Genomic DNA, 23,246 nt, shown 5'->3' on the forward strand with positions numbered 1-23,246 from the left:
AAAAGGGAACCAGTAATAGGTTATTCTAACACCCTTCTCTCGTACATTCAACCTCGGCTTCTATTATTTTATTTTTAGTTAAATGTATTTACCAAAACATAAAAAAAAAACACAATTTCAAAAGTCTTAAAATTATCCAACAAGCAAATTTCAAAAGTAGTATCCCAATTTAAAAAAGTTGTATTAATTTCATATAATTACCACAATCAATAAATTGCCAAATAACCTTAAATTTTCAAATATGCATCTATTTTTCTACACCTTGATTTATGTGATCTTCTAAGACACTTCCTTTTTAGGGATTTAAATTAGTACAGCCAATATGGAAAACACTATAGAGATTCCCCCCAAAAATTTAAAATAGAAATGTCATATGACCCTAAAATTCCATTTTTGGCCATAGATCCAAAAAATGAAATTAAGATATCAAAGAGATATCTGACTCCTCATGTTCACTGCAGCTTTATTCACAATAACTAAGGCACAAAACATGTAAATATCTGGAATTATGGTATTTGTATTCCATTTAATTTTTTTTAAAAAAATGGGATATTCTTTCTCTAAAAAGGAAACCTGGATATTTGCAACAACCTGGAGGATGTTGTGTTATGTGAAAGAAACCAGACACAGAAAGACAATGCATGATACCATTGAGATGGGAAGTCTAAAAGAGTCAAACAGTGAAGGGTGGTTAATAGCAGTTGGGAGTTGGAGGAAATAGGGAGATATCAATCAATCAAAACAGTTAAAAAAGAGAGACCTAATGTACAGCATGGTGACCACAGTTAGTATTATTTGGAATTTAAGCCATGAGCAGTTTGAGGGGACAGTGGCAGAGGGCATATAAACGAAGGATATCGATGTGATAGAAAAAGGAAGGTGTGGTAAATTGTGTTTAATATTTCTGTTAAGGAAATAGTTAACAAAATCCATTACATTTTGCAACATGAAGAGATTTAGTAGTCTTGATAACAGCAGTTTCCAAGAAGTAGAAGAGAAAAAGTAAGAGAAACTGGAGTAAAGAGTAGCCACAGCGACTTCAAACAACTTCTTAATGAAGTTTGGCTATACAGTCAAGTACAAAATGGCTTTGGTTTCAAGTAGAAGGATGCCATAGGTTTAAAGGAGAGTTTGTTTTAATTTTAGAATAGAAGTTTGGGAAGTAGGCTTTCCAGACTAAAGGAGCTGAAAGCAAAGATATAAAATTCATGGACAGTTTAGCAAGATTCTGTTTGCATTTTTAGGACAAAAATGTAACTTTTAAAAATATTTATATACTTGTTTGAAAGGCACAGTTGGGGGGTTAGGGGGGTGAAGAGAGAAAGAGAGCACATGCCATCCACTGGTTCACTACCCAAATGGCCACAACTGCCAGGGCTGAGCTACACTGAAGCCAGGAGCTTCATCTAGGTCTCCTACAAGTGGCAAGGACCCAGGTATTTGGGCCATTATCTGCTGCTTTCTCAGGTGCATTAGCAGGAAGCTGGATTGGACTTGAAACAGCCTGGGATGCTGGTGGTAGCTTAACCCTCTGTGCCATAATACCAGCCCCCAGGAATATGATCTGAACACCGAATCTGACTTAATAACCAGGTCTGTAAACTTACCCTTAAATGGAATTATGTAACAGTTATCAGTGTAAGTTCTAGAATGGAATGGTAATGTATAATCTAAATTACAAAAGGCAATTAGCATAGCCATGATTCAGTTTCTTTCTCAAGTTTGTAATTCAACCTGCAAATGCATGGGGAAATACTCAAGTTGTTTTTTTTTTTTTTTTTTTTGGACAGGCAGAGTGGACAGTGAGAGAGAGAGACAGAGAGAAAGGTCTTCCTTTGCCGTTGGTTCACCCTCCAATGGCCGCCAAGGCCAGTGCGCTGCAGCCGGCGCACCGCGCTGATCCGATGGCAGGAGTCAGTAGCCAGGTGCTTTTCCTGGTCTCCCATGGGGTGCAGGGCCCAAGCACCTGGGCCATCCTCCACTGCACTCCCGGGCCACAGCAGAGAGCTGGCCTGGAAGAGGGGCAACCAAGACAGAATCCAGCGCCCCAACCGGGCCTAGAACCCGGTGTGCCGGCGCCGCAAGGCGGAGGATTAGCCTAGTGAGCTGCGGCACCGGCCGAAATACTCAAGTTTGATAATTCAAGAAAAAAAAAGAGGAAATCAAAAGAAGGAATTAAACAAAATGTAACAGGAGAATGAATAAGAACTTTGCTGAAGGAATTGTCCTGTAAGAAAGATCCTTCCTCCACTGTCACAGTAGAGAATATGGATACAAATGCAGAAAAAGTATTTAGATTTGATGGTAGGGGAGAGGAGGATATTTAGATTTGATGGTGTCTTACAGACCCAGTTAAAAATGATGAAATAACATTCTTAAGAATACATTTTAAATATATTTTGATCACGTGAAGTACTTGATTTCACTCAAATATTCTCATCTCATTCACATTTAGGTCTTCTAAAACCACATTTATTATTTTACCCACACTCTTCTTGACTGAACTCTCTACATTGGCTTCCAAATTTCCATGTACACTGAAACACTATTCTACTAAACATGAAATGATGGTATTATTTTTATTCATCTCACTTCATTCATCACATTTCATCTTCATCTTTTCACATCTATTTTTAAAAAAGTATGTTTCCCTTTCTGCTATGTCCATCTCCATGCTAATATAGGCACTCAACCATAAACACCTGCCTAGGTTGTGACTGTCTAGTTCAGGTTCTACCCATTGTCATGTTTTTAAAAACTGTTTTCAATTATTGCTTAACTTTATCTTAATCATAAGTGAGCTTTATTAAGCTTTTACTAAATGGCAGGTACTATGCTATATGTTGTATTTACATTATCTAATCCTACAAAACCCATGAAGTAGAAGTTATTTCTATTAACTCTATTTTTAAGAAATGAGAATCAAAATGACGCATTGAGATATTAAGTATATAAACTACCAAAAGTATTTAAGTAGCAGTTTTGAGTCTGAAGCGGGTGCTCCCAACAATTACAGCATATTGTCTATCCTTAAAATCTTTCACAGTTTATTATCAACCTTATTAAATCAAACTTTTGATTATCTTCTAACCCTCTTAATAATCTGGCATCATTTTGTCAATATAACTATCTTTTATCATTCCTGTACAAATACTATTCTGTTAGGAATGTATTAATCTCATTGTCCCATAAACAGTTTTTCCACATTAGCTCTCTTAAGCCTTTCTCTTTCAAAAATATATTCCTTTCTTCTATTTAGTCAAGACTTATCAATTCTTAAAGTTTCAGCTTCAGTGTCATACTATTTTCAAAATCTTTTAATATTTCTCTCCTGTCTATGAACTTTCATGAATGTTTGCATTCTGGAAAACAATTTTATATTTTTATCATCCTCAACTTTCAAATAGTATATATGCATCTTCTCTTCCCACTTAGATTATAATAACTCTGTAAAATAGGAACCAAATCTCAAATTGTTTTTATATCATCTATAATATCTAATTCAGAGATTAATATTAACCTCAAATACTTTTATAATTAATGATCAAACAAATGATAAAAATAGAATTGCAATGCAATATCCACAAGAATTCCCCACATTTGAATTTTTTCTTACTTGAAAATGAAGAAAAAATGCTAATAGTTATAATCGCCTTTTCAATTGTTTCTTACAATGAGGCTAAGATTTCAGGATGGTTAGAGTCTTTCAACAAGGCTAAGATCTCAGCAGGGTTAAGGTTAAAAATGTTAAGACTTTTATAAGGGTTCAGTATTATTTTATCTCTACCTTTGAGAACCTTTCTGTTTAATGACCCACAGGTACTTGAAAAGGCCACTCCAAATCAATGCAATACCACTGCCAACAAAGGTAAACATAGTTAACTAAAATACCATTGTATAGTTCATCTCATTAAGGTAATCATTTTTCTATAAACTAACGTATCCCTAATATCTGGACTTACCTCTTTCAATTATAAAAGCAGCCAGTGAATTGCTACATTTCAGATATTCAGAATTAGAAATTAGTTGATTAAATGTTTCTTTAACAATCTTTGAAAACTTTGCATACTGCACATATCTCCCTTCTAGGAAAAAATCAAAAGCAATACAAATTTGAAGAACATTGTGCTTTCTCTCAAAGATGTCTTATTACTATCTCAAAATCAAATTAATAACAGAATTATGTACAAGCATATTGATAGTTTATCATTATTGAGATTTCAGTATTTGATTCTAAAAGAACAAAATTTACTGGGCTTTCTGGATAATTCCCTGTAAACAGATGGGTCATTGTTACATACTAGATGCCTGATTTTACTTGGGTTTACTGTGATAAGATATTCAAAAGTCACAGAAACTCAAGACAATTCTTAGTTGTATAGCACTGTTGCTCACAATGCAGGATGATCAACATGTCTATGAATGAAAGTAGTCTAGTCCTGTCCAACCATTGTGACGATCAAGGTACGCTTAGTATTTGCCCTGTTAAGAACCACTGGAACCAAACCAAAACAACATAACTCCTACAACAACAAGAAAGCATTCAGAGTGTTGACACAGTTCAATGTTCACATAAAAAGTCCCAATTTTTGCTTAAAGATGAAGATGGTTCTTAGTAACTAGGACTACCTGAACAGTTTATAACCATACTTTTTTTTTCAAAAGCTACCCATTGATATTTTTTTAGAACATGAAACTACTAAGGTAAGAAACTGGAAATTTGCTGCATTGTGTATATTTATGATTATATAGCCCTAGTGAATAATTACAGTTTTAAAGAATGGGAGGTGGCAGAATCATATAATACAATGCTTCTCAAAGTGTTCCTTTGTATCCTGATGTATCACAGTGGTTGCAGTAGCTTCACAGTCCATTAAATATTCTCAGAGGAAAAAAAAAAGCAATGAAATCACTGCTCTCATGTACTGCATATATTTGACTTGTATAATCAATTATAATTTTCATAGAAATATTTTTACTTGCTTAATAATCATTGTCTTCTAATAGGCATAAAAATGCTAAAACTGTATTATCAGTGTCAGTTAACATTTGCTAACTGGATACAACATTTCAGTTAGGTTCTTGTTTACAGTAAATCTGAATTTTTCTTCTTAAAAAATTTATTTATTTATTTTAAAGGATGAAAAAAGACCTTCTACCCACTGGTTCACTCCTCAAATGCCACTGAGGCAAGCCTGAAGCTAGGAGCAAAAACTCAATCCAGATCTCCTAAATGAGTAGCAAGGACTCAACTACATGACACAATGTCTGCTGCCTCCTAGAATGAGCATTAACAGGAAGCTGGAATTTGGAGAACAGCCAGGACTGCGACACAGGCACTACAATAAGGGGTGAGGGCATCCCAAGCAGTGTAACTATACAAAATGCCTATCCCTTAGCATTTTTCTTTGTAAGATATTCCTCATGGTATGTTCACATTATCAAAAAGAGTTGAAAAAGAGTCACAAAATGAGAAAACAGAATCAAGTATTTGGCTCTGCTTATAACTAAAAACTCAAGACACAGTAGACACAATTTCCACTGAATGATTTTTTTAAACTACTTTTAAAATTGAAATGAAGTATACATTCAGAAATTTTTCTGTAGATGGAACAAACTCAGTTTCTTAGTGATAGCTTGCACAACAATCTAAAAATATAAAAACACATCACTTCACAAAAAGTATTGGGACATGCTAAACCCTACCTGTTGCATTTACTTGGTCTTGGACATCAAAGGTAGATATTAGGGTTACTTTATTATTTTGAATAGATTTTGGTGCTCAGATTTTTGTTTGCCTCAAACCATTTTTCTTTGAAACTTATAATATCTAACTTCTGTTTTTACCCATGTCTCAATGAGACATTTGCTCTCCCTTTACTGACACCTGACTTCTGACCTAAGCCTATTAAACCTAACTCTACTCTGACATTCTTTCTTCTCAGATTATGATATTTCCCCAGGGTAACAGAACTCTATACTGCTTGCCAATCTTTTACATGGGATTCTATCCCACTAGTCATTAAACATGGCCACAGAAGCTGGAAGACAAGAGATTCTTCCCATATTAAGAGCTCACTGATGGGGCCAGCACTTTGGCACTGTGTGTTAAAGCCACGGCCTGCAGTGCTGGCATCCCATATGGGCACTGGTTCAAGTCCCGGCTGCTCTACTTCCAATCCAAATCTCTACTTTTGCCTGGGAAAGCAGTGGAAGATGGCCCAAGTCCTTGGGCCCTTGCACCTGCATCGGAGACCCAGAAGAAGCTTCTGGCTCCTGGCTTCAGATCAGTTCAGTCTGACCACTGCAGTCATTTGGAGAGTGAACAAGCAGATGGAAGACCTCTCTCTCTGGCTCTACCTCTGTAACTCTTTCAAATAAATCTTAAAAAAAAAAAAAAAAAAAGAAAAACTCACTGATGTAGGATCGATCCCTCATGTCTCTTTTGTTTATCAGCTCTTAAAACTGTTAGGACAAGTGAACTATATTGAAATGATGGTGGGTTTTGTCTTCATATATATTCAGCTTTCTCTGGTCTGATCCTTTTACTCCAAGCAAGCACAGAAACGTACCAGGCCTTTTGCTCTGAGAGAACAGATCAAGATTGAATAGGCTGGTGTGGAGGAGGACAAGATGGTAGTATAGCATCGGAACATTCTGAGTCATGGGGGAAAAAATAGTTGGTGAGCAGAGGGGATACAAGCCAGTGGCAGAATTGTCAGAAGTTCACACAGAGTGGCCCAGGAGTCCACCAGAGACTGCTCAGGTCCACCCTGGGGGAGCAAAGGGGAAGGAGAGGTGATATACGTGCAGCGAAGGAGGGACTGAGCAAGGAGACTGGCACCACTCTCCTCAGTGAACTAGGTGAGAGGTCGCAAGTCCACAGAACTGTGGATAGAGGCAGGTGGGGAAGTTTGGTAAACTGTGTTGGAACTCCAAGCGGGAAGAAGGAGAAATTGTAGGGGAACGGGTGGAGAGGTTGGGCACACCACGGTCCATCTGTGCCTCCCCCCACCCCAACTGGACCTACAGCTGGTGGGGAAAAGCCTTATTGATTGTTTACATTTTCAAGTGTAAGCAGGGTCCTGCCACATTTGCCTCCCGTGCACACACCCATCAATTGCAGGTGCCACCTCACAATATGCCCCACCCAGGAACGAGGATCACATTTCAGAGTGATTTCCTCTCCACCACATAAGCTGTACAACAAGGAGTAGTCCTAAACAGCGAAAAGCTGAGCTTCTTTCATGCACCAGTGAGAAGCAAGCCCAGCCCCCCAGCAGGCGGGGCTTAGTACAATAAAGCCCTGGTACCCACCTCCATCATGATCTAGAAATAAACAGAGCTCCAGGAGGGGGGTGTGTGCTTCCACTTGCAACACAGAGACACACAGCAGCTCATAGCAGAGGGAAATCAATTTAAAAAAAATCAACAAGAAACCAACTAGAAATGCCAAAGAACAAAGGAAAAGTCCTGAATAAGAATAAGAAAGACATGAACTCTCCAAAGGGGCAATACAAATCTTCAATAATGAAGGATGAAGAAGAGATCGAGGATATGCCAAAAAAGGAATTCAGAAAACTAATAGTCAGATTACTTAGAAGCAACCAAAAACAAATTTATGATCTAAATAAAAAGCACTCCCAAGAAATTGAGATTTTTGAAGAGAAGCCAGAATGAAATACTGGAATTGAAGAATTTAATAGACAGATAAAAAATGCAGTGGAAAGTCATAGCAACAGAATAGATGACACAGAAGAATATCAGAACTAGAAGACAAACTTCCAGAAATAATATAGTTAGATCAAATACAAAAAGAAATTAGAAAATTAAAAATCACAGTTGGAGATTTACAAGAGTCTATCAAACGACCCAACTTACAGATCTTAGGAATTCTAGAAGGTGTGGAAAGAGATGGGATTAGAAAGCCTTCTTAATAAGATAATAACAGAGAACTCCCACAATCTGGATAAAGAGACACCCATGAACAAGAAATACACAGAACTCTCAATAGACAAGACCAGAAAAGAAATTCACTGCGACACATTTTAGCAAAACTCACCTCAGTGAAACACAAAGAACAGATCTTAAAATATGCACAAGAGAAACAACAAATCATTCAGAGGAAACCCAATTAGACATGGCAGAAGAGCCCAAGAGAGCATTTCAGACATGGAAAGCCAAGACACTGTGGTAAAAAATATCCTACATGAAGGATCTCTGTAAGTGAGACCCCAGTGGAAAGAAGTGGCCATCAAAGAAGGGTGTACTTTTCTCTGAAGGAAGGAGAGAACTTTCACTTTGCTTATGGCCTTGTCTAATTGCTGACAGAGTCTGTGGTCACAAAAGACTTCCATAGCCTTAGTAGGTGATCACTGACATCATAAATAAGAGTGTTAATTGTTAAATTAACAACAGAAGTCTCTGTACAATTACTCTCCATGTAGGACCTCTGTCCTTAATTAGCTGTACTATTAGAATTAACTGCAAAACTAGTTCTCAAACAGTACTTTATACATTGTGTGCGTGTGTGGGGGGGTGCAAATTAAAAAAAAAAGATTCAATAGGCCTAAGAATTTTCAAATCCTAACCTCCAGTCCTGGAAAAGAAAGAAAAATTCTTTTTCCTTTTTATTTTACAAATACATGAACTTTAAAATCCAAAGCATGCCTACTTTATGGTCAGTGTACAAATTAAGAATAATTTCCTGTCTTCCAGGAAATTCATATGATATAAAAAGTATAAAATAACTATCATACAATTTTGAATGTGATGAAGTATTATAGTAAAATAATGAAAGTTACTATTCAGTGAGCATGTACTGTGTATCAGGCAGTGACCTAAGCATTTTACATGCATGAATTAATTTAATCATCACAATAACACATGAGGAATTACTGTAATTGCAATTCTACAGATGAATAAATTAAGGTGCCAGTAACTGGTCCCTTGTCACACAGTAACTTCACCTGAAGCTTGAGTGACTAATAACTGCCATTAAAAGGTGAACAGATTATTTAATGAATAGCCAATGTGTGAGAACTTTGAATGATAAAATGTATACTTCATACTTTGGCATTTTTTAATTATGTTAAGTTTTAAATGGGTTACTCTCCTAAAAAGAAAGATTACAAAAGACTCCTACCATAATGTACTTTTGAAACATATGATGGTTCAGGTGTAGCAACAGGTTCTGCAGGTATAGGAGGAGGCCCTGTAAAAACAAAACAAAAGTGTAAGTAAACATGAGACTTTAACATTCCACACTGCTGGTACCTTATTATTCTACAATAAACCAGCTATACAAGAATAATTTTCCTATCTATTTCTGCCAGCTCTGAGCCATCAAATACCCATTAGCTCAGCCTCAACAAAGTCTTTCCTATTTCCTACTTTGAAATCATGTATGGAAACAAATTTTGGAGTTTCCTAATCTGATTCTACTATATAACTTGCTTTCTAATAGATACAATATTCCAAAAAGCAGCTAAAAATAAAGTTCCACTTTACAAACCAATGAACATTTTTATATTTATGACTGTAAAACAGTTCCAGTTATTATTCTATTAAAATTATAAAAATGATCATTTTAAATACTACTTTTTAAAGATTTATTTACTAATTTTAAAGATAGAGTTACAGAGAGAGTGATCTTCCACTTGCTGGTTCATTCCCCAAATAGTCACTACAGCTGTAGCTGTGCTGATCCGAAGCAAGAAGCTTCCTCTGGGTCTTCCACGTTGGTGCAGGGACCTAACTATTTGGACCATCTTCTGCTACTTTTCCAGGCACATTCACCAGAAGCTAGATCAGCAGTGGAGCAACTGGGGCACAAACTGGCATCCATACAGGATGCCAACACTGCAGGCAGCAGCTTTACCCACTATGCCACAGCACTGCCCCCTTAAATACTGTTTTACCAGGGTATTTTCCAGGGTACAAAGTTTTCCATACTTTAAAAAGTCTCATTTTTTGCAACTGCTTTTCGATGTGGTCCCCAAAGTTAATGAATACAGGGAAAACCAGAAAAGAGTACATAAAGCCAGAGGATGAAAAGATCAGGAAAGCTTAAATGAAGAGATTCCAGAGCTAAAGTGCCAATAAAGGGGCGACTGCCAGCAGCACCAGCATCCCATATGGGCATCAGTTCAAATCTTGGATGCTCTGTTTCCTATAAGTCTTCCTGCTAATGCCCGGGAAAGCAGTGAAAAATGGCCCAAGTGCTTGCCTCCTTTCACCCACATGGGAGACATTGAAGAAGCTCCTGCCTTCAGATTGGTCAAGCTCTGGTCATTGCAGCCATTTGGGGAGAGAACCAGTGGAAGATCTCATTCTCTGTCTCTCTCTCTGTGTAATTCTGCCCTTCAAATAAATAAATAAACCTTAATAAAAAGTCCCAATAAAGTAGTTAGTCTTGCATAATAAACATTCATAGGAGCTGGCTTGGTGGCGTAGTGGGTTAAGCTGCTGCCTGTGGTGCCAGCATCCCATATGGGCAGCTTCTTTGGAGTCTCCCATACAGGTGCAGGTACTCAAGCACTTGTGCCATCTTCTGCTTTCCCAAGCCATAAACAGAGAGCTGAATTCGAAGAGCAGCAGCTGGGACACAAACTCAGATTCTGGCACCGCATACAGAGGCATAGCCTATTATGCCATAGGGCTGGCCACAGTAAAAATAATTAACAAGTAGTCAAGATCGGAAAACACAAAAAAAGGCAATTTTTTTTAACAAATGCTGCTAAAACTGGACAAGCACATGCAAAAGAATGAAGGTAGACCCCTACTTAATACCATAGATTAAAAATGAACTCAAAATGGATCAAATACCTAAACATTAGAGTTTTATATATCTATACCTATATCTATATCTATCTCCTAGGAGAAAACAGAGGAAAAGCTCCATGACACCAAGTTTGGCAAGAACTTTGGCTATGACTCTAAGAGCATGTAAACAAAAGAAAAAAATAGACAAACTGGATTTCATCAAAATTAACAACTTCTGTACACCCACAGAGTAAAATGGCATCCAATGAATATTTGCAAGTTACTTGATTAAGGGTTGATATCCAGATATCAACTACAATACAACACACTCAGCAACAAAACCAAGCATCTAGGTAGTGAATGTTTAGCCTAATGGTTAAGTGTTCCACATCAAAGTACCTGGGTTCCCATCCTAACTCTGGCTCACAACTCATTTCCTGCCAAAGCACACCCAGGAAGGAATTGGGGAGGGCTTAAGTAATTGGATTCCTGCTGCCTTAATAGAGTTCCTGGCTCCAGGCTCTGACTTTGGCAATTGTGGGCATTTAGGATGTGAACCAGTGGATGGGGGTGTTCTTTCTCTCTCTCTGCCTCTAGACATTAAAGCAACAACAACAAACTATATATCAAGCACCTACTTGAAAAATGAGCAAAGGATTTGATATTTCTCTAAAGAATATCTATGCAGGGGCTGGTTCTGTGGCATAGTGGGCAATGCTGCTGCCTGCAGTGCCAGCATCCCATATGGATGCCAGTTTGAGCCCTGGCTGCTCCACTTCCAATCTAGTGCTAATTCCTGCTAATTCTACTTCCAATTACTGCTAATGTGCCTGGGAAAGCAGCAGAAGATGGCCCAAGTCCTTGGACCCCTACACCCACATGGAAGACCTGGAAGAAGTTCTAGGTTCCTGGCTTTGGATCAACCCAGTTCTGGTCATTGTGACCATTTGGAGAGTGAATCAGCAGATGGAAGACTCTCTGCCTGTGCCTGTGCCTGTAAGTCTGCCTTTCAAATAAATAAATAAATCCTAAAAAAAGAATATATACGAATGAACAATAAGAATATGAAAAAGATGTTCAACATAACTTTTTTTAAATATTTACTTTATTTGAAAGGTGGAGTTACAGACAGGAAGAGGCAGATGCAAAGATAGAAAGAGAAAGAAAGAGAGAAAAGAGGAAAGAGAAAAGAGAGAAAAAGAGAGAATCTTCATCCACTGGTTCACTCCCCAAATGGCCGCAATAGCTGAAGCTGGGCCAGACAGTCCAAAGCCAGGAGCCTCTTCTGGGTCTCCCACATGGGTTCAGGGGCCTAAACACCTGGTTTATCTTCCACTGCTTTCCCAGGTACATTAGCTGGGAGCTAGATCAGAAATGGAGCAGCCAGGACTCAAACTGGCTCCAATATGGATGCCAGCGCGGCAGGCAGAGGCTTAACCTGCTACACCACAGTGCTGGCCCTTCAACATATTCATTAAGGAAATGTAAATCAAAACCACAAATGAGCTGTCACAACATTTCCTTTAGGTTGGTTATTACCAAAAAACCAGAAAGTAAGTAGTATGGGCCAAGATATGGAGAAATTGGAACGTTTAGAGGCAGCCATGATGGCAGTATGGTGGTTGATCAAAAAATTACCCATGATCTGGCAATTCCACTTTCTGGGAATATAACATGAAAAACTGAAAGCAGGGTTTTGAGATGTTTGTAAACAGATGCTCATAGCAGCATTATCCACAATAGACAAAAAACAGAAGCAACCAAAACAGTCATCAACAGATGAATGAAAAAATAAAATGTAGAATATAAACTAAATAGATTATTCTGCCATTAAAAAAGAGAAAATTATGACTTTCCTGACAAAATCTACTCCATAAAGAAAGGACTATTTTATCATATACACAGACATCACCACAGGGATGAACAAAACATGAAAAAGCATGACAACTCCAAAATAGTTCTCCAAAAAGATATTAATCTGAAGGAAATCTATAAAATGTCTGAAACAGAACTCAAAATAATGATCCTAAGGAAACTAAATGTGATGCAAGAAAATAGAGACAGTTTAAAGAAATGAGGAAAACAGGTGACATAAATGAGAAAGTCACTAAGTAGACAGAAATCATTAAGAACAACCAAACAGAATTCTTGGAGCTGAAAACATCAATCAAATAAATAAAAATACCACTGAAAATTTCAACAGCAGAAAGAACAAACAAAAGAAAGAATTTCTTATCTGGAGCACAAGCGTTTTGAAATAACTCATTCACACAAAAATAAAGAGAAAAGAATGAAGCAATCAAGTATTCATATTATAGGGATTCCTGATGGAAAAGAGAAGGAAAAAAGCATTCATAGTCTACTGAATGAAATAAAAATTGAAAACTTGCCAAGTCTTGAGAGAGATACCCATCCAGATATAGGAAGATCAAAGAACACCAGGCAGATTCAACCAAAAAGAACTTCCCCAAGGCATATTTTGGTCAAATTGTCAAAAATTAAGGACAAGGAGAAGGAAAGAATCTTAAAGATAGTAAGAGAAACATGTCAAAATACAGATAAAGGAAAATCAATTAGACCACCAGATTTCTCAGTAGAAACCCTATAGGACAGAACAAAGTGGGGTGATTTATCAAGATCTTAAAGAAAAAAACATTTCAATTAAGAATAATATATCCGAGGCCAGTGCCGTAGCTCACTAGGCTAATCTTCCACATTGCGGTGCCAGCACACCGGGTTCTAGTCCCAGTCGGGGCACCGGATTCTGTCCCGGTTGCCCCTCTTCCAGGCCAGCTCTCTGCTGTGGCCCGGGAGTGCAGTAGAGGATGGCCCAAGTACTTGGGCCCTGCACCCCATGGGAGACCAGGATAAGTACCTGGCTCCTGCCATCGGATCAGCGCAGTGTGCCAACCGCAGCATGCCGGCCGCGGCGGCCATTGGAGGGTGAACCAACAACAAAAGGAAGACCTTTCTCTCTGTCTCTCTCTCACTGTCCACTCTGCCTGTCAAAAAAAAAATTAAAAGAATAATATATCTAACAAAGCTATTCTTCAGAAGTGAAGGAGAAATAAAGTATTCCCCAGATAAGCAAAAACAAAGAATTCATCATGCTAGACCAACCATACAAGATATTCTGAAGGGACTCCTACATTAGAAATAAACATCATGGGGGCTGGCATCATGGCATAGTATGCTAAGTCTCTGCCTGTGGTGCCAGCATCCCTTAAGCACGAGTTTTGTGTCCCAGAAGATCCTCTTCCAATCCAGGTCTCTGTTTAAGGCCTGAGAAAGCAGTGGAAATGGCCCAAGTGCTTGGGCCCCTGCACTTGTGTGGGCACCCCAGAAAAACCTCCTGTCTTTGGATTGGCTCAGCTCTGGCTGTTATGGCCATTTAGGGAGTGAACTAGCAGATGAAAGACCTTTATCTCTGTCTCTCCATCTTCCTGTAACTCTACCTCTCAAATAAATAAATAAAAATCTTAAGAAAAAAAGTATTAAACATCATGAAAACACTTGACACTACTAAATCTTGAACAGAGCAGATACAACCAGTAACAAATCAACAAAATGACAGATGTTAGTTCTTATCTATCAATAATAATTTTGGATGTAAATAGATTAAATTCCTCAGTCAAAAGGCAAAGGTTTGCTGAATGGATTAAACAAAAAACAAGACCCAGGGCTGGTATTGTGGCATAGTGGGTAAAGACATCACCTGCAGTGCCAGCAACCCATACAGCCACTTGTTTGTGTCCTGGTTGCTCCACTCCCTATCCAACTCCCAGATAATGGCCTGGGAAAAGCAGTGGAAGATGGCTCAAGTGCTTGAGCCCTTGCCACTAATATGGGAGACCAGGTTGAAGCTCCATGCTCCTGGCTTATATCTGGCCCAGTCCCTGCCACTGCAGCCATTTGGGGAGTGGAAGATCTCTGTCTCTCCCTCACTCTCTCTGTAACTCTGCTTTTCAAATAAACGCATACATATTAAAAACAACAATAAGACTCAATTATATGCTACCTACAAAGAAATTCACTTCATAAAGTGAATCATTAGAGAAAAATATATAAATGTAGCAGGCAAACAGAAACCAAAATAGGCAGGAGTAGCTATTTTCATATCAGATAAAACAAACTTTAAATAAAAACTGTAGGAAGAGGCCGGCGCCGCGGCTCACTAGGCTAATCCTCCGCCTTGCGGCGCCGGCACACCGGGTTCTAGTCCCAGTCGGGGCGCCGGATTCTGTCCCGGTTGCCCCTCTTCCTGGCCAGCCCTCTGCTGTGGCCAGGGAGTGCAGTGGAGGATGGCCCAGGTGCTTGGGCCCTGCACCCCATGGGAGACCAGGAAAAGCACCTGGCTCCTGCCATCTGATCAGCGCGGTGCGCCGGCCGCAGCGCGCCGGCCGCGGCGGCCATTGGAGGGTGAACCAACAACAAAAGGAAGACCTTTCTCTCTGTCTCTCTCTCACTGTCCACTCTGCCTGTCAAAAAAAAAAAAAAAAAAAAAAAACTGTAGGAAGAGACAAAGAGGATATTACTTATTAATAAAACGATCATTCAGCAAGAATACATAACATCAAAAAACAACAAGAGATATATAGCAAATAACTATTAAAAAAAAAAGAGATATATAGCAAATAACTATTAGACCTAAAAGGAGAGATTCACTCCAACATGATAATATTAACGGACTTCAATATCTCACTATCATCAAGGAAGATCATCCAGACAGAAAATTAACAAAGATATGGCTGGTACCATGGCTCAATAGGCTAATCCTCCACCCACGGCGCCGGCACACCGGGTTCTAGTCCCGGTCGGGACGCCAGATTCTGTCCCGGTTGCCCCTCTTCCAGTCCAGCTCTCTGCTATGGCCCGGGAGTGCAGTGGAGGATGGCCCAAGTCCTTGGGCCCTGCACCTGCATGGGAGACCAGGAGAAGCACCAGGCTCCTGGCTTCGGATCAGCGCTGTGCGCCGTCCGCAGCGCGCCATCCACAGCGGCCATTGGAGGGTGAACCAACAGTAAAGGAAGACCTTTCTCCCTGTCTCTCTCTCTCACTGTCCACTCTGCCTGTCACCAAAAAAAAAAAAAAAAAAAAAAAAAAAAATTAACAAAGATGCATCAGAGTTAACCCCCACATTATTGATCTTCTGGACCTAACAGATGTTTACAGAACATTTCACCCAACAGTTACAGAATACACATTCTTCTAATCAGTGCATGGGACATTTTCTTTGATACACCACCTATTAGACTGAAAATCAAGTCTCAGTAAATGTAGAAAGACTGAAATCATGTATCTTCAGATCACCAAGGAATAAAACTAGAAATCAGCAAAAAAGTAGAACACTTAAAATACATGGAAACAACATGCTACTGAATGACTGAAGACATTAAAAATGAAAAACATGTGTTTTATTTTATTGAAATAAAACATTTATTGAAACAAATGAAAATGAAAACACAATATATAAAAACCTGTGGGATTCAGCAAAAACAATATTAAGGGGGACGTTTTTAGCAATAAGTGATCCCTTTAAAAAATACAAAGATCTCAAGTAAATGATCTAATGATGAATCTCAAGGACTTAGGAAAACAAGAAATAGTCAAACCAAAAATCAGTATAAGGTAAGAAATAAGAATCAGGAACGAAATAAATGAAATTGCAATTCTAAAAAATAAAAGATCAACAAAACATAAAGCTGGGTTTTTTTTAGAAGATAGACAAAACTTTTACCAGACCCACAGAGAAAACATTCAAATAACAGTAGAATAATTAGGTTCATACTTCTCACCATATATAAAAGTCAACTCAACATGGATGAAACACCTACATTTAAGACCTGACACTATGAAATTGAGGAAGAAAATGTAGGGGAAACACTTCAAGACACTGGTGTAGGTGATGACTTCTGGGATTAGATCCCCAAAGCACAGACAACAAAAGCAAAACTAGACAAACAGGATTATACTTAGAAACTTCTGCACAGCACAGGAAACAAAAGAGTGAAGAGATATCTGACAGAATGGGAGAAAATATCTGCAAGCTACTTATCTAACAGAAGATTAATATCCAGAATATATCACCAACTCAAAAACTAAACAAAACACAATTCAGTTAAGAAATATTTAATCAAATCAGTTTCAATTATTAAATCACTTCTATTAAAATGGCAAAAACACGTAAGAATTCATCTGAAAGAATATAAAGACCCTAAGTATGAAGAAGTGAAAGATGAAATATACTAAAAACAAAATCTAGTAGTAATGTGATAATTTGTCTTTAAAAACAATGAACTTTATGGTCACTGAAGTAAAATTTAAAATCTTTTTAATTTTAAAAGTTGCCTTATTTAAGGTTAAACCACATGAAATGAATACTGCCAAAAAGTGCTATTGTATATAGCATGCTAACGTATTTCTCAATTGATTAATACTTAATAAGAACTACCATTATTTGGTGTGTGTTATTCACCTGGCACTGGTAAATGGTTTACAGGCATTTGTTCATTTAACGCTAATGATAGTAACAGAAAGTAGTTACTGGAGACAGTTACAAGAGGCAGTTTGTCTCCACCTTTCAAATGAGACTTAGGTTTAGAGGGCAGGATCAATATTGCAACCCGAGTAATTCTAGATTTTACACTTAAAAATTTTTTGTTGTTGTATTAAGAGACAGCAGAGAGTGAGAGTGAGACAAAGAGAGACAGCTCCTAGCCACAGGATCATTCATAAAATGCCTGCAGCTATGGTGTGTGCCTGGCTGAAGCCTGGAGTCCAGAAATTCATCTCCATCTCCCACACTGGTGGAGGAATAGAACAATTTGGGCCATCAAATGCTGCACACCAGGGTGCACACTAGCAGAAAGCTGAAATCAGGAACAGAGCAGAGACTCTTCAATTAACCAATCTGCTATGCTACCTTTGGCCATTTTCCCAAATAACTATCATTTACTGAATTTTACAGGCAAATTTTTTAAAAATTGCATTAAAGTGATCTAAGTATTAAATGTACAGTATGTAATAAAAATCTAAGAAATCAAAGAGAAAACCACTGATCAGGACTGAACTCATTAACAATCTCACAAGTTATCAGAGTGGTCAGCAACATGATTATATCTTTTGGTGCTGCAATATACAAAAACTACTATTAAATAGGTCAGCAGATAGCAACTAAAGGTATTTATTCAAATCCTTCAGCTTCTATCTTACAAGATGCCAAGTAATTCTTCATGAACGTAAACCTTACATCTTTTTGGGAAATGATACATTTTAAAAAATATGTTATAATCAACAGTATTTACCTGATGCTTCTAAGACTCTTGGTTCAGGTTCATCCAATTGTAGAAGCTCATCAAGAGCTAATTTTGCTGCATTGGATCTAGACTCCTTTTTATTTTGTCCCAGTCCAGTCTTGTATTGAATACCATCCACCACAGCACAAAAAGCAAAATATGGTCCCATAACATTACCTTGAAAAAGAAGTTGGAATGAATGCTACAATAATTCATAGAATATCCTTGCAAATGACATCTGTTTATAGGAAAACATCCCAGTACAAAAATTCTGGAAAACGATTTACTTTAGAATCACCAATTTCTTAAGTCTTTTTGTAGGGTCAAAAAAACTATAGCTGGATAGGCCATTGAACTCATTTTGAGGATTCAAATAGCCAAGCTGACTCCAGATTCAGTATGAAAAATAATGCCAGCTTTAGAATACAGGTCATACTTGCAATAACAGTGAATGCCTAGTATAATGTTTGGCAATGGTAAACAATAACACTAAAATATCTACCAAATGGCCAATGAGAGACAAACTGTTGTTGAAAACTTCAGTATGAATAAAGCTGAATTTATCCCATTCTCAGATTGCTCCAGAACATAAGGAATTGTTCTGAAGAAATCCTGTGTAGCCATTAAGCTCATGGTAAGCAATTCAATCCATTATAGTTTAGGGCAAATTGGGAGAGTGAGGAAAGAAAATCAAAACATAAGAAAACAACAACAACAACAAAAAACCCTAAAAATTAAAATGAATGTCCATCCAGTCTTCTTAAGATCCTAGAAAAATTGCTTTTACTAGGTTTTACTTAGCTTTCATACTTTCTTGATGAAAATTAAATACAATAATCTCATAAACTTACAGGTCAAATTTTTTTCTGTTTCAAATTTATTTTTTATATTCAGAATTCAGGAGACCTACAGGTGCTAAGTCTCCAGTCTCTGGTTATGGGTGGCTAGGTATAATGTCCCTGCACATAAACCCCACTATCTTATTGCCTCATTGAGTCAGAATCATATTACATTAACTGTTACATATCAGTGTTTTACAAGCAACTCCTGACTGCATCTTGGAAAATTTCCCATTGTTTAAGACTTGTTTCCCAAGTGTCTTAACTCATGATCACCTGTGTTCAATTCAACTTTACTAAACCAGAAAGCACTCAGTATATTTAACAAGTGGCCCAGATGACTCTTATGTGATACCACACCTCAAAATGGTTAAGTTTTGTGTCAGAATGCTGAGACCTTTAAGCTGCAGTCTGTTTGTAACCCAGGTTCTCAAACTTTATTATGGATCTAAATCACATGAGGAGCCTGTTAAAAATACCGACACTCTGGTCTCAGTACCAAACCCACTGATTCAAATTATTTAGCTACAGTTTGAATATAAAATAAACAACAATCAATGGGTCATGTTTTTGAGTAGTTTTTTTGCTCGTAGCAGTGAAAATTCATCCTGATCAATTTGGAAAAAATAAAAAAGTGACATTTTCCAGTAGTCTGAGAGGAAAGCTAACAAGCTGAACAGGGAGTCAGCCCACCTCAATATAAAGTGATTTCTTTCTTAATATGAAGTTTCTATTTTTGTCATCTACTACTTATATTTCATCGAAAAGAACAGACTGAAACATGTTGTTGCTGTTGCAATTCTTACTAAAATCTCAATAGCTTTCAATCCTTTTGCAAAGATACTGATAAAAGTTAGTAAGAGGAAAAATAAACCAAACTACTTATGCTAGTGTACAAACATACACATAATATACACCAAGTGTTTGTTCATATTGGTTTCTTTTGACTTATTTTTAAGCTGACACTTCCTTTTAAGATCATTTACTCTTACTCTGTCACTTTGCTGAAGTTTTTCCTAAATCATTGACCATAATGTGAATCAGAAGCCTATTTCTGCATTTTACTGATCTGAACTTCTCCGATATTTCATAGACATAAAGCAGTCACAGATTCTTCTGGTTTGGGATCGATGGTTAGGGGTGGTTAAGAGAGAATGGAGAAAACTGTAACAGAGATGTCCCCAGATTTGATGTCAAATCTTTGATTTTTACAAGTCAAATTTAACTATAGTTTTTTCTTAGGCATCATAATCACATAATCTTAGTCCAAGTATTCAACATTACTACAAAAGCATGTTCATTGCACATTAAGTATTAAAACTTTCCAAATAATGCATGAGGATATTTTCAGTTCAGCTAGGAACATACAAAAAATTACAGTGCAATGGTTATAAAAATTTTATATATTTGCAGAGGTTCAAAAGGTTAAAGGGTTATGAACATATGGATTTCCTATGTATACTTGTGAAAACATACTAGCAGTCATTTAAATAACCAAATTTAACACCACTTACTATGCTCTGTTTTTAATGGGAAAAAATACTCCTATTTTCTAATACCATAAAAACAAGAGACAGCTTTGCACTTGCCTGTTGTTACAGTTTCCTTAAGGTCAAGCTGAACCCGCTGCATCTGTGCAAACTGGTGCAAGGCTGATACAGGATTTATTTCTCCACGTTTATACTTCATTATAAATTCCTTAGGTATTTTTTTTGGAGGAAGGACAGGATTTGAAATGGGTGAAAGACCTTTGGAAAGCAATGGTTCTGGAAAATTACCTAAAAAGAAATGTCTATGTTTCTCAATTTGGTTTAAAAAAAATAGCAAAAGCACCAAATCCTTCCCCCCAATGGAAGATTGTCCTAGATAATATATAGTCATATGCATCGTTCATTAGTTTCTACTACATAATTTTGGCTCAAGTGAGAACAACCTGTTACTCCATGTATGTTTTTCAGTAATAAAACTATGTTGCAAAGAAATGATATATCACTACTGACATCAAAGTACCATGGAATTTTTATGTCAAGGTCTTCAGAAGCTAAGCCATTTTTACAGATGATGTCAGCAGGCTTAGAATGGAGAAAGACACCTATTTTGGGACTAGAACTGCTTCAACAGCCCCTCGCTATGATTTTCGACTCCCTCTCACGATGAATTCAATTCAACCGGGAAGGTACATCTGCCCCTGTATATTTAACACTCTGCTAAGACAAGAGTGGACTACAAACCATTTTAAGTCCTCTCCCTTCACTGAAATCTCCTCTCAAGATGGCAAGAAACACGAAGCGCTGAACAGTCAAGACAGGAAAGAACAGTTAAGTAAGCAGAGCTGCGCATGCTTTCTACAACGTCGGATTCCAGTGCCAGGTGGGAAGCAGCCACGGGTTAATGATAATATGTCGAGAAACACTGAAACCAGAGGCCCAACAGAACTCACTAGCCATCCCAGAATCGTAAAGAACTGAAGCATTATTACAAACGAGAAAGAAGTCCTACCCGTCACTTGCGTAACCTTGGATGCCATACTGGACAGGCTGTAACTTTCCGAGGCATATCCTGTGGGTGTGGTTACCTTCTGGGCTGATGGTTGAACTGGCAAGTTCTTTTTCAGCATCTGAGCAAAACTAGGGACCCTGGAACTCTGAAACCAGTCATTTTTGGCAGACATTTTCTCACCTACAAATCATAACAAAAACTGACGGTAAACGAAAAAGTTATGAACTAAAAATACTCGGGGGGCGGGGGGGGGGAGGAGCCGTATAGTTCCATAAATGGCGTTTCCACACAGAACACGGCCAAGACCCTCTTTAGCTTATCTCAGGAGTGCTTCCATGAGTTTTCACATACACAAAAGTTCTCAGCTGAACCTTTCCCGTAAATTCTACCACAAAGGAAGAGAGAGACAACAGTCCCGTAAATAAAAAAAATAAAGTAATTAAAAAAAAGAATGTTAAAAAAATAAAAATAAAACCCTTAAATTCAGTCAGGGATCAGGGCAGACATTAGCAAGGTCGGGGGGTTAAAAACAAAGACATCAACCCGTTGTAGGCCGCCCGCGCCCTAGCCCAACTCCCACACACCGAGGTTGTCCTTCACGCCTTCCCGGCTGGACCCTGCGGCCAGCCGGCTGGCCAGCGGCAGGCCTAGCCGCAGGCCTGGGGCTCGACGGCTGCCGCCCGTCGCCACCGTTGCTTCCTCCTCCCGGGCTCAACCTCTGGCCTCACGTCTCTGCGCGAGGGCCACGCAGTCAGAGTCGCGTCTTTCAAACGCGGCCTCGCGCTGCCCCTGCAGGACACGGGGCGCCCCCGCGTCTGCCTCGTCCAATCACCAACCGTCTCCTTGGCCGCACCTGCGCCTGCGCCTGCGCCGTGCCGCCGCGCTCTGCGCCCTGGGTCGCCTAGGGAAGAGATACGGAACGTTGCGCACGTTCGAGGCCCCTGTGTTGCGTACCCTGTTCTCTGAGCCCTGGGATCTGGGCGGACTGGCCGCCCACTCTGCGGGGAAATCGGGTAAAATGGTTTCGTTCTGCGTCTTTGATTCCTGCCCCAGGCTCCCTGCTGTCCTCACAGGACGTTACGTGAGTGGCGGTCTAAACAGCAGTCGAGTGTAGCAGGGGCATTTCCTGCCGAACCTGAGGGCTGCCCAAGGGGTGCCTGCGTGAGGGTGGTTTCAAGGAAACCGTTCACTTTATCCCCAGTCATAATCTGAGAAGGAGCTCGTGGACGTGGGCATGGTTTTGGTTCCGTGGCAGCCCCGTTCACAGGAAAAAAAAAAAAAAAGCCACGATGGAGTGCTGAAGCTTCAACAGTTGAGCTTGACAGAACAGTGGTAAAAAATGGGCGAAGAATTTGGAAGCAAATGGCAGCACTATCTGCGTGCCAGATGCAATGTGGGTGATTTCAGTGCTTTGTTACCCAAAGGTTGAAGGCGGCCCTACTCCAAATGCGAGCTGATAGAACATATTTTCAGTAGTTAATCACCCAGCAAGGTTTGGCATGTAGCTAAGAAGGAATTCAAAGAATTGAATGGCTTTGTTACAACAAAATTTCAGTGTCCATGTACTTTTTATATGGAAAATGTTTCTCAAGAGTTAAATCTGTTAATAACAGCTGTTGGTAGTCCACCTCATTGCAGCAAGAAGTGATATTCACACATAAAAACATAGGCAGGTTGGAAAAAAAACAGCCCCATCTCATTAAGCCAGGAATTTTCTATAATTGTTTTTTGTTAGTGATTATCAAAATGTCTTGATTATGTTGCTTTGATCAAGTTTCCATTAATAACTGTAATGATAACTAGGCCCAGAATTATTTTTAACATTTAGAGACTTTTGGTAACAGAAAAT

The 23,246-nt window shown here is 38.6% G+C and overlaps 1 protein-coding gene across 5 annotated transcripts in view; it reads right to left on the reverse strand.

The window, feature by feature from the left end:
• Nucleotides 1-22,208, reverse strand: part of ADAD1 (adenosine deaminase domain containing 1) — a 53,962-nt gene extending 31,754 nt beyond the window's left edge. For 2 of the 5 annotated variants that reach the window (XM_070047640.1, XM_008267925.4), the window contains exons 1-6: nucleotides 21,982-22,208; nucleotides 21,398-21,577; nucleotides 20,488-20,676; nucleotides 18,069-18,236; nucleotides 9,146-9,214; nucleotides 3,963-4,085 (exon numbers count right to left, since the gene is read on the reverse strand). In XM_070047640.1, the coding sequence (XP_069903741.1) occupies nucleotides 3,963-4,085; nucleotides 9,146-9,214; nucleotides 18,069-18,236; nucleotides 20,488-20,676; nucleotides 21,398-21,569 (721 nt within the window). In that variant the 5' untranslated portion in view covers nucleotides 21,570-21,577; nucleotides 21,982-22,208. Of the gene's footprint in view, nucleotides 1-3,962; nucleotides 4,086-9,145; nucleotides 9,215-18,068; nucleotides 18,237-20,487; nucleotides 20,677-21,397; nucleotides 21,578-21,981 lie in introns of those variants that run through there. The other 3 variants (XM_070047641.1, XM_017347555.3, XM_008267923.3) reach the window with 2 other exon arrangements.
• Between the last annotated feature and the right edge of the window lie 1,038 nt (nucleotides 22,209-23,246).

Source organism: Oryctolagus cuniculus, chromosome 8 (assembly GCF_964237555.1).
Source record: "Oryctolagus cuniculus chromosome 8, mOryCun1.1, whole genome shotgun sequence".
Lineage (NCBI taxonomy): Eukaryota > Metazoa > Chordata > Mammalia > Lagomorpha > Leporidae > Oryctolagus > Oryctolagus cuniculus.